Below are 13103 nucleotides of genomic sequence, written 5' to 3' on the forward strand. Positions count from 1 at the left end.
TCTGATCAATAACAATAAGTAAGTTCTCTGGAACATCTCCAATAACTTGCGTTTTAATCATTGAACACATGGAGACATACATGCTTGACGATGAACATCTATTATAAGTCCACTATTGACATAAACCGAGAGAACAAAAGAAACGTCAGCATTGCCGTATATGTTTTATTGGTCCCGTTATAAATAATGGAATTTTAAAAAAGTTCTGTCTCCAGAGGCCTGTAACCTGACACAAATTTTAACGAGCGCTCGCTCTGCTGAGCAGGCCTAGGATGTTTTCACTTAAAGCTGAACACCGCTCGTAAAAAGGCACCTTGAATCATATCACTCCTTTTCCTTAGTTTTAACAATATAGGGAAGATTGTCGCACTTTGACTTCATAAGACTCCTGTAAAAAATTTTAACAAATCATCGTCTGTTAACTTTCGTCAAATTTCTGATTTGTCCTTTCTCCTTGCAAGTATAAAATATCATTCAAACGGTATTCGTGTCTTTCCCGGTAGTGTAGACCTCTAGATCTATATACATTGAATGTACTTTGCGTTAAAAAAATTATCATCTACATTAAAGGCTGCTCAGTACAGCGGAATGGTTTACTATAACATGCGCACCTGTTCACTCGTCCATGAATAAAAGGTGTGTTTGGTTAGGCTATTATGTATGGTACTATTGGAATCTCAAATGAGCTTGATGCTTTTGTATTACAGCACAGTTGGATATATGAATGGGTCAATGCTTCTTGGAGGTTCAATGGGGGGAATTTTTTTAAGTAAGATAAATAGCTCGATAGTGTTGAATAGTTTAGAGAAAACATTCCCTCCGAGGGCCGAAGTGTTGAATAGTTTAGAGAAAACATCCCCTCCTCGGGCCTTCGGCCCTCGGAGGGAATGTTTTCTCTAAACTATTCAACACTATCTCGTTATTTATCCATTACATAAACCCCTCGATTTCGTTACACCCGATTGCACACCTGAACCTTGTGGCCGACATATAGTATTCCTTTCGTGGTCTTTAGATTTTATGCATTTTTTCTTATCTTATGTTCATTTTCTGTTCGTAAATAATGCATTGACCAATTTATTTGATGTTAGTATTCTCCTGGCTTCAAAAAGGTCCGTAAAATTTGATAATTTCATCGCGACCGAGTAACACGGCGAGGCAAAATGTACGTCCACACATGTGAGACCTCTACAGCGAAGTACTTTGAACTGTTTAGAGGTCTGTCCCTTATATATATGGAACGCCAAATTAACATATATTCAAATATTTGTACCTATCTTCAAATAATTGTACCTATCTTCAATTCAATTGTACCTATCTTCAATTCAATTGTACCTATCTTCAATTCAATTGTACCTATCTTCAAATTGAATTAGAGATAGGTACAATTCAATTATACCTATCTTTAATTCATTTGAAGATAGGTACAAATGCAATGAATTGAAGATAGGTACAATTGAATTAAAGATAGGTACAATTGAATTGAACCTATCTTCAATTACTAAAATATTGGCAATAATGAATACTCCCTGTATAGTACTGCATCAGATGAAGGCGCATCCATTTTGAATATTGTTGCTGTTGTTGTTTTATATTCATACGCGACGCTTCATTTACATTATTTACATTTTTGATCAATGACACTTCAAAGTTTTTGATTTGAAAATGATAAGAAATGAAGATAATGATTTTTCTGTTGATCGACGTATCAAAGAAAAAATTGACCGGAAAACTTTTTCATCAATGCGATACGTCGATCAATAGAAAAATTATTATCTTCATTTCTTAAATTAATTGTTTTATGTAGAACATTTAGACCAAAATACAGTCAGAATGCATGATTTTAATATTTTTTATCTTTATTTTCAAAAATTTCTATAGGCACTTGATGCCCCATCAAATAGAGGGGTTGTTGGTGCTTCCCTCGTTTCCCTCCATGTTGAAATGTCTTCAAGGGAGCGTTCATTATTTTCAACAATACACAAAACGAATTGAACCTAGGTATAATTGAATTGTACCTATCTTCAAATCCTTTGTAGATATGTCTGAATTGAACCTATCTTCAAATCAATTGTACCTATCTTTAAATGAATTTTACCTATCTTCAAATGAATTGGAGATAGGTATAATTCAATTGAACCTAACTTTAATTGAATTGAAGATAGGTATAATTCATTTGTACCAAGGTATAATTCATTTGTACCTAGGTATAATTCATTTGTACCTAGGTATAATTCATTTGTACCTAGGTATAATTATTTAGAGATAGGTATAATTATTTACACCTATCTTCAATTCAATTGTACCTATCTTTAATTCAATTGTACGTATCTTTAATTCAATTGTACCTATCTTCAAATGATTTGAAGATAGGTACAATTAATTGAAGATAGGTACAATTATTTGAAGATAGGTACAAATATTTGAATATATGTTAATTTGGCGTTCCATATATATAAGGGTTGTAGGGACAGCAGTGATTAAAGAGAAATATGGCGGACAGTGCCTATTTACGAGCGGTGTTCAGCTTTAAGATATCCGATCCATATTAGGACCTAATTTTTCTTACCTTGAATGAAGATTGCAATAAGATCTATAGAGACAAGCACTTTTTTCAAATAAAAAAGTAATAAATAAGAATATAAATCAAAGTACTGAAGAACTGACAGGAGTTGATTTTGTCGATGTTTATTTATTTTAAAATCAATGATATGTTATTTTGCATGACAAGTACGACATGTATTTTCTAATTTGAATTACGCACATTTTTAGGATATGAATTTTTGGACTTTTTCGACAAGAATGTCGAGAAACCCACATATGAATAACGTTAAATAATTTTAAAGATAAAATTAATACAATCAAACTGTGTATCAGTGATAGAAATATTTCTCGAAAATTGTATGGATCCAAGCAATATTGAACTCTAGTCTCGTTCAACCAAACGTTCGGCTGACACCGTAAATCTCCCACAAGGATTTACGGAGACAGCCGAGCGTCGAGTTGAACGAGACTATATTGGACTCTGGCGTAGGAATACATACGACTACAAAAAAATATTTAAATTGTTCGTACCATTTAAAATCTGATTATTTTCAAGGTATTTATAAATAAGTTTCTTTGAAAAACAATGCTTTAGCATACACTACGTCGAATTCATCAATTATTTTCAAGAACTAAGTCTTGTCAGCAGCAATGATTTGTGTTGAGGTCCAAACACTGTTTCACTTTCGGTTTGTCTGAGTAACTGCATAAGGAGTTGATTAAAATCAACTCCCAAAAAATACTGCTTCATGGAAAGATGCATTTAATCATTAGGATTACAAAAACTATTGAAAATGAATTTTACGCCCTATAGATTTGATGATTTAAATAGATTAAAAGCAAAGGAGGACAACTCTTTAAGAACAGGAAAAGGTTATTTATAACGACACATTGTTGTCTTACATACTGATACTTGAACATGAACATTATGTCCAAGTATACTGAGTATTAATCCCAAACTTATCTGTTTGCCTCCAAATTCATTGAATGTAGCCAGTAGAACTATTATGGATAGGATACCTTAAAGTAAGGTTTGTGGCTACAGAGAGATAACTATGGCACGCCAAATTCACAAAAATAATGAGCTAAACATAGTTTCACAGTCGATAAACTACGTTTGTCGGCTGTTAACTATAGTTTACGGATCGTAAACTATAGTTACCGATGTTAATCTATATTTCACATCTGTAAACTATAGTTAACGCGATAATTTATGTTTCACATCTGTAAAGTATAGTTAACACTGAAAACAGTCATTTGCTGTTTTTAAACATAGTTTATCTGATAAATAGGGTTTTATGATCAGTAAACTACGGTTTACAAATCTAAAGCACGCCAAATTCACATAAATTAGCAAAACATAGTTTCACAGTCGATAAACTAGGTTTATCGGCTGTTAACTATAGTTTACGGATCCTAAACTATAGTTACCGACGTTAATCTATATTTCACATCTGTAAACTATAGTTTACGAATGCAAATCTATGTTTTTCTGTATGGAAATACACGTTAACAATAGATTTAGCTGATAAATGTAGATTCACATCTGTAAACTATAGTTTACATTCGTAAACTATAGTTTAGAGTTGATAAATATAGTTTCACAATTGTGAAACTATATTTATCAGATACAATTTGCATTCGTGAACTATAGTTTAGAGTTGCTAATCATAGTTTCACAATGGTGAAACTATATTTATCAGATAAACTGTTTAACAATCGCAACTGATTGTTTTCAGTGTTAACTATAGTTAACAGATGTGAAACATAGATTATCGCGTTAATTATAGTTTACAGACGTGAAATATAGATTCACGTCGTTAACTATAGTTTTCGATCCGTAAACTATAGTAAACAGTCGATAAACCTAGTTTATCGACTGAAACTATGTTTAGCTCATTTTTGTGAATTTGTCTGATAAATGTAGTTTCACGATTTGTTAAACAACTCTTAACTATAGTTTACGATTGTAAATTATAGTTAACATATGTGAATCTATATTTATCAGCAAAATCTATTGTTAAGGTTTTTTACAGATCGATAAACTATGATTATCATTCGTAAACTATAGTTTACATTCGTGAAATATAGTTTCACAGATGTAAACTATAGTTAACGAATCGTTAACTATAGTTTAGGATCCGTAAACTATAGTTAACAGCTGATAAACCTAGTTTATCGACTGTGGAACTATGTTTAGCTCATTTTTGTGAACTTGGCGTGCCATAGATAACTCGTCCGTATATCCAACTATCTGTCATTCAGTCTGTGTTTTCGAAAGGTCAAGGTCACGAATTTCTACATTTTGTGTAGCTTTTAACAGTTTTGTTTCGAGCAAAATCTGATAAAGCCTTTGGACATTTGCAATGAACTTAATTTCACAACTCCTTTTATCCTTTAAAAAAACCTTAGTTTTAATGTCAGAATGTCACATGCCAATATCACAAATTGATAATTATACCAGTTAGTATTTTCTATATGATAATTTTTGGGGGCTTTATACAGTAAAACATAAAAGCACAACTCCCTGTAGTCTAAAGAAGGTCTAAAATTTTGGATTTTTGTTTTGGGGTGAAAAGTTTAGGCGTCAAGGTTGTGAGTCAATGCATTCTGTCTCTGGGTTAAACTTTGCAAAATTTTAAGATATCACATTTTTAACAAGTAACCAATTAAAATAATATATTTTGTCGACAATTGGTACGATTAAGTAGTATTTCAATAGCGTTTAAATCCTTGCTCACATCATTTGTGCTTTTTTTTAAATTTCAGCATTCGTCAATGGTATATTTAACAAGTCAGAACCACCGCCGCAGTCAGACTTAGAAAAGCTCAGAGAGAAGAGGAAACAAGAGTTAAAGGCTCAGGAGGCACTGATGAATCTCATCTTCTATGCAATCTTCATGTTTATTATATACAGTATAAGCTACATTGAGCGGGACCATAGATCTTTCTTCATGAAGACCAATGTTGAAAACTACTTGGTCGGCGATGGTTATGGACAATTTGGTTTCAAGGGGGTACATACATTTTAATCATCAACATGTATTTCTGTTGTTGGATCACTCTATAGTGTAAATTTCATGTAATACCCATTTAACAAATGATAATGAAGCTATGAATGCAAACACGGCACATAATAATAGTTGATACGTTTTGTTCTTCCTTTTGTAGATCAACAAAACAAAGGATTTCTATACGTGGATGCAAAAAACTTTCATTCCTACCTACTATCCCGAAACTCAGTATTCTGGAGCCAGTCTCGGCGAGCAGGATAAGAGGTATTTTGGCGATCTGTCAAGCATCCGAGTTGGACCAGGTCGTCTAAGACAAGTGCGCATGGGCAAAGGTAAGATCTGAAAAAATATAATTTAAAGATTTTGAATAAATTGTTTGATAAATAAACGTTTTATATGAATTTAACAGTTTCTATTTTTGATAAAATTTAACTTTTAAATCTATGTGTAACAGTTTTTAAAGAAAAATTATAATAATTAATTAAATCTACAATTTTGACGTTTTAGGCGGTGTAATTAACAAAGACTGTCATGGTTTAATTAATTTATCTAAATGTCAAAACTTATAGACCTATTTATATTTTTTAAGAAAACTTATAATTTACAATTTTGACGTTCTAGGGGAGTGTATTTACCACAAACTGACCTGGCCTTACTACTGTGTGAATTACTATGATATGTACCAGGAGGACGAAAAAGAATACTGCTTGGGCTGGAAAACGTATAACGCGACTGCGTGCGACACTGTTCAATACAAGTCTCTTTTCCAGACATTCGAAGCCTGGAGATACACTAAATCTATTGACATATGGGGCCTACCACTTACAGGGGAGTACAACACATATGGGGGTGGTGGATACATACTAAAACTACCCAAAACCAGATTGCAGGCGCAGAATCTGATGAGTGAACTGAACACCTTCAACTGGATTGACAGAGGCACTCGAGCCATTTTGGTTGAATTTACCCTCTATAACCCGAATGCCAACCTGTTTACATACGTCACATATATAACAGAGGTGACAGAAATGGGCGGCTCCTTCACGTGGACAGAAACGAATCCATTCAGGCCAATGGTGTCTTTAAATGCGATGGGAACGTTTGCTATCATCTGCTATTGTATATACGTTCTCTACCAGCTAGTTCTCACATACGAGACGATTAAGGGGCTTAAAAAGGACGGATGCTGCAAGTACTTCAGAGTAGTCTGGAATAGCGTGGATACAGTATGTTTGTTTTTAGGATATGCAGCTATATCCATATTCATAATTAGACTAATTAACACCAATCAGGCGATGGATCAATTTTACGATGACAAACTTACTGGAGCAAACAGTTTCATCAATTTCTTTCACATTGTCGTCTGGGACATGCTGTTTAACATCATAATGGCCATCCTTGTATTTATCGCATCGTTGAGAATCCTGCGGATCTTGGGCTACAACCAAAAACTGACTGAAATCATAACCGTGGTCTCTAATGCAGCAACTGAAATCATTGGATTCGGGTTCGTTTTCGGAATCGTGTTCGGGGCATATGTAATATTCGGGTATCTTATATTTGGACGCACTCTTTACGAATACAGAAGTATATTCACATCTTGGGGGACTCTCACCAACGCCCTGATCGGGAAGAACAGCCTGGATACAATGATGATGGCAGCACCACAACTTGCACAGTTTTACTACTTCACTTACGTATTCTGTGTCCTCTTCACCCTCATTACAATGTTTGCCGCCATACTTAACAAAAGTATAACTGATGTCCGGGGTGACGCGAACAAGAAGGGAGACCTGTTCGGTATCGTCGATATGTTGACCAAGTCCTTTAAAGATTTAGTTGGCATTGCATACAAGTCAGAAGCACCTGCATCGAAAAGAGCCGAGGCAAAGAAAAGTAAGTTACACGGCATATTTTTTTTCGCAAAAATTATATTTAATCAACATACATGTATTTATTCAAAACACAAAATATATTATTTTTGATACGAATATTTTTTTTCTTATGGAATGTTATGCAAGCACCAATATTTAGCATCAAAATATACTCGTGCATGTGATATATCTACCTAGATTTTAACCAAATGTGTGCATAATATTTTGACGTTTAATGTGTTTTGAATCATTTTACAGGTTTTTAAAGGATTTTTGTGAAAATGTTATTATATCAAAATTGGCATTATACAAACATGCATGTAATTGCGTTACACGATTGCATGATAGCGCTGAACATTATTGCTTTACAGAGTACATGCAGAGTATTGGCCTCAATCCGAAGTTTGACACTCAAAACATTCTAAGGCTTGTGCGCACCACGCTCGATGAAGTCAACGACGGACAGGTTTGTACATCCGGGTAGTTTGTGACTCGGTGATTGTTTATATAGTTAAAAAATTTAGTCCGGTAAATTGCGCTTAGGTTCTGACTGATCAATTTTGCCGCGCTTTTTAACTTGCATAAATTGTTTATTTATATAATACATTTTAGTACCATTATTGAGATATTATTTAACGCCAGTATCAACATTTTGAATTTATGCAATTTTTAGGGTTTTAAACGAGTGGTAACTTTTTTGCTCAAACCTAACATGCTTGTTTTTGTTCGTTTGTTTGTATATTTTTTTTTTGCGTACATTTGCATTTAAGCTTGCGCTTGTTTAAATATTTCAGTATTTTGAGATTTAAAGATAGGATAAGTAACTGGTGTTTATATAAAATTCTCAAATTTATGTAGTAACGTTCTTGCTGAGAATGAAAATTGATATGTATCTTGTATACGTAATTACTATTTCCTGTTTTATGTAGCCATGGAAACCTACAGCATATTATTATTCCTCTCTTGTATGATAAATTATTCATTATTTTCTCAAAAAAATATCTTGAATGCATGATGTAAAGTCATTCCATGTATATTGCATTTTTTATATATCGTAATTTCCTGCAAATATAGCATGCAATCTTTCACTCTCTTTTTAATCTAAAAGATAAAAATGCTAAGACTGCTTTTTCATTCTGTTGTTATTTCTTACAATATTCAGTTGATTACTGGTAAAAATTAAATATTTAATCGCAATCAATTCTCATTTTATTTCATTTTTAACCAAGGATCGAATTTGTATTTATTATTTTTTTTTGGGGGGGGGGGGGATTGAAAGTTGAAAAAAAAATAACGACAAACATTGTTTACATTTTGATCAATGTTAATACATGTGATTTGAAACATCAACATTACAAGCAACTCGTTAAAATCATGCATTTGCGTTCAGCGCCGGGTTCATTTGGCAGATAATTGGTTTCAATGTGATTAAATGTTACTTTTAAGTATAGAAAAATAATTATTGATTTTCTTTTCCCATTAGAACACCAGCAAGGGAGATATTAACTCGGAAGACCTCCTTATGAAACGCCTAGATCCACAAACACCGAATAGATCGAACTCAAGGATCTCGGGGGCCGAGACCCCAAGAGACATCAGCCTCGTTTTCAATGACGCAAAGTGTTAAGAGAAAAAATAGACATTACAATGCAAATCACATGAATGTAAATCGGTAGAGTTTGCATCTCATTTTTCTATGTGAAAGGGCACGTGTTATTTATTCTGTTTTAGAAATTATATATGAATTGATGTTATACATTAGTTGTCTAAAACAACATGTTTTTATATAAACCATCTGATCGTTTTTAAACAAAATTCAAAACCAACTGATATATTAAGGTAAATATAAATCATTTTTTCAACTTGCATAAGCGAGTAGACTTATTCAATGAAATGTAAATAAAAACACTTTCTGGAACCATCATATTCACTGAGGTATTTAATTGTATAATATTTAATAAAACTTGAATTATTAAAAATGACCAAAATATTTTGGGCCTGAAATTTATCAAATGTACTTATTCAGTTTTTTGTACACGTAGTATGTTTTACAGTCTTGAAGTATATAAATGTATGCTAAAAAAGAAAGAAATCATGGTTTTAGTACTTTAAATAATTGAAATTTAGTCTTTGCCTAGTTCAATTCTTCGTAGCACTCTTTACAACACTTGTTTATCAAACTGTCACTGGCGCATAAATACAACGCTTTCTTCTTCAACTCCAACCATTCTCGTCAACGTAGGCACTTTGTTTTGAATTTAAAAAAAAAATTATTTTAGCCAGTGAGAGTTCTTGATAAGCATACGAAGATTTTGTTTTGTTATCAACATGAATTTTGTTAAAATCTTGAAACACAGTCTGTGATATGATGAATGGATGATACATAGTTTTAAATAAATAAAAAAAGTCCAATGCATGTTAACTTATTAGCATCTGTCATATGCATATTGTACAAATATTCATATACACATTGTACAATTCATGGTCTGATACAAAATTTATAGAAATACACTAGATTATCTATTTTTACGGATCGCTGTTATGCATGATGCGATAAATCGAACTCGCATTCATACCCAACAAGCCCGAATATCTATCAACATAACCAATCAATCAACGTACCCCGAGATTGATCATTCAAACGTTATCCATGAGAATACCAGTGCTCTCTCTCTCTCTCTCTCTCTCTCTCTCTCTCTCTCTCTCTCTCTAACAAACTTGTACTATTATTTTCATTAGAATTTTTATTACATTATGATCAATCGAAGTTCAAGACGTCCCCGGGCCTATGGCGTAAATCTTTTTATGTGATCATGGCTTTTTCAAAATCAGTCTCTCGCGGCAGGATAAAAACTGAAGCACCACCTTTCAAATTGACCATAATTTTATTTTGATGTAATGAAATCAATTTAGATTAAACACAAATTCAAACTTGCAATCGGCTTTCTGCTATCTGTTCTATGGATCGTGATCAATTTTTCAATCCTCTCCAAGATAGTACATTATAACATAAAAAAACCCCGCTTCATTACCATCTGAAGATAATTTATTTCATTGAACATTTTAATTAATTAGAGACTGATTGATTTTCGCGTTTCAATATCCGTTTTCAGTCACAGACAAGATTCAATACATTTTGATATCTCTTTTGTAATTCAGTCAGGAAAACAGCAGAGATCAATATCTAATTAACAATAATAAAAAACAAATTAACATATCTTTTGATATATTGCTTGATTGTCGATAGGTATTCTGGACCAACACGGCTGTTTGATTGATTCGTTAGAAAAGAAGTATAGAACCATTACATTATAAATGGATTCAGTTTTCCAAGTCATTATTAAAATGCCAATAGTTTAAACTTGTCCCTAACAGAGGGTGTGTTGAGACCTCAAAACATTCCCATAAGTAGAGGTTAAAGGTCAATGATTGCCACAACAACAAACCCATTTGTCCATACCATATTAAAACAAGTCCAGTAATGGATGTTTTGATTCATTAAGTTATCTAAAATCATTATTTGTCATCAATAGCATGGAACTGAAGTCTTACTAAATCTCGATTTTGTGGTTTTCTCTGTCATTCATGCAACACCGTGCAATGTCATGAACACATTATTTATTAACATTTATTTTAACGTGTTTTTTTTTCTGCTAGAGATTTTTTTTATAGTTCACCAAATGTGCAAGGTCGATCCTTGCCAAGTTACAATAACAATTCAGACCATATGTCCTTTAGACTAATCATTAGAACTCTGGACTACGGAGAACACTATTGTTAAATTCTGCTTTCTACAGAGATTATGTTTCAACTTGTGCAATAGTAACACCTACCATAAAATTTATTTCATTTTTTTTTTACCTTCAATGAGAAAATATCTAAAGAAATTGCAATAACTAATTTAATTGCATTGCTAAACATTCTTAATTAAAATCGCCATTGCCCTATTCCCTTTTGCATAATGCCTATATCAGTAATGGAACAACTGATGTGATACTATCAACAACTGAATATTACTGATATTAATGTGAATGATTCATTCTGATACTGAACGTAAAAAGTAATAGCAAATGGCAATAAATCGTATTAGTTTTTGTTTACCCTAAAATCATTTTTCTTATTTGAGTTGCGGCAATTAAAACAAAATTTTTTGTTATATTCAGTAGTATATTCTCACTATATAACTCTATATAGACGAATAGTCAATAATTGTAATATCAGCTCGTCCGAAAAATATTGACCGGTCAATATTTTTTAGATATTGACCGGCTAGGAATAATATCTAGAGAACATTCCCTCTATTTCAAATAATCGCCTCTGATTTGTTGATTCGTAAACGGTGACGTAAATAATTCTTCGCGACTCCAAAACAAGGTGACGTCATAATAGACAGTGAGTCAAGGCAAGTAAACAACGAACGCGCAATGCAACGGTTTGCTATCATAACGGATATAAGGATTTGCGAATTACTGTGAAGTAAAATCAGGTAGAACACCTGTCTGATAATTCTTACGGTCGGCGGAATATCACAAGTGACCGTTTGATGCTGAGGATATTTTGGAAATGAACTTTGCACAAAATTGAATTCGTGAATTCTTTGTTGAGCTGAGAAAATTACGGCGATCTGTTTTCAATTAATTTCTTAAATTTTGGTTTGTTTCTTCATATAACAAAACAAATGTTGACTGTGTTTTCGGGCAACATTGATTATATTAGCCCCCTTGGGACGAAAATATTGCCCTCCGCTTCGCGTCGGGCAATATTTCGTCCCTCGGGGGCTAATATAATCAATGTTGCCCTCAACCCCAGTCAATATTTGTATAATATCAAACGCTTTCACACAGAGGTAGTTAGCCTTTTGCCATTATTCGCATACACCCGAGTACCTTTTACTAAAAATAGATACAGGGTCTTGTCGCAATTTGAAACTAAGACACTGCTTTTATAATGGTGTCTGTAACCACTGATTTGTCATAAATTTAGGAAACCTGCGTCGAAAAATGAATATATAAAACTCTTATGTATACTTCAGTTGATATTCTCAACCAGCAAAATGCATTGAATGTAAGTGTAAACAGGGTGAAGTGTTATTAAAGAGATATGTTTATATTGCATGTGCTTATACTCAGACTTATAGAATCGAATTTGAAAATCCAGCAGATGATATACATGTTGTTTTAACTTTCTAATCTTTTAATGCTTTAATTGAAAAGAAAACATATATTTACTACTAAAAGGGATCAACCCATCAGAATTGATATTGTATTAAAACTATATCTGAATGTGGTGCACCCCCCCCCCCCCCCCGGGCCCCCGCCCCCAAATAAACCACAGCTACAAATAAGAATAAACCAAATAATTTTGTTCTGCAATGTCATGCCCGGAACTTTAATATAACAAAGGAATTGCATTGTTTCATCAATATCCAAGGTATATGTTTCCTACAAAGATGAATAAATAACCGAAAAGACCGAAATATTCCATAGTCTATTGTTGATCGCTTGAAACCCATCTGGATCGAGAGGAAAGACACCTGATACGATATGAAGATGGAAAATAACAATTTATGGCGAAACTAAACTTTGTGGTGATTTTATTTTCGGTTTTAGCGCATAAAAAATTATTCAGGGTTCCGGAGATGAACAGCACACTTTTTGATCAATCATATATA

At 33.0% G+C, this 13103-nt stretch overlaps 1 protein-coding gene across 3 annotated transcripts in view; it reads left to right on the forward strand.

Moving 5' to 3' along the window:
* LOC105327911 (polycystin family receptor for egg jelly) overlaps positions 1 to 9841 on the forward strand; it is a 31500-nt gene extending 21659 nt beyond the window's left edge. The window contains exons 22-27 of one of the 3 annotated variants that reach the window (XM_066067537.1): positions 5314 to 5561; positions 5716 to 5890; positions 6180 to 7454; positions 7804 to 7898; positions 8106 to 8120; positions 8916 to 9841. In XM_066067537.1, coding sequence (XP_065923609.1) covers positions 5314 to 5561; positions 5716 to 5890; positions 6180 to 7454; positions 7804 to 7898; positions 8106 to 8120; positions 8916 to 9059 — 1952 coding nt within the window. In that variant the 3' untranslated portion in view covers positions 9060 to 9841. Of the gene's footprint in view, positions 1 to 5313; positions 5562 to 5715; positions 5891 to 6179; positions 7455 to 7803; positions 7899 to 8105; positions 8121 to 8226; positions 8515 to 8915 lie in introns of those variants that run through there. The other 2 variants (XM_066067539.1, XM_066067538.1) reach the window with 2 other exon arrangements.
* Positions 9842 to 13103: the final 3262 nt, after the last annotated feature.

Source organism: Magallana gigas, chromosome 7, assembly GCF_963853765.1.
Source record: "Magallana gigas chromosome 7, xbMagGiga1.1, whole genome shotgun sequence".
Taxonomy (NCBI): Eukaryota; Metazoa; Mollusca; class Bivalvia; order Ostreida; family Ostreidae; genus Magallana; species Magallana gigas.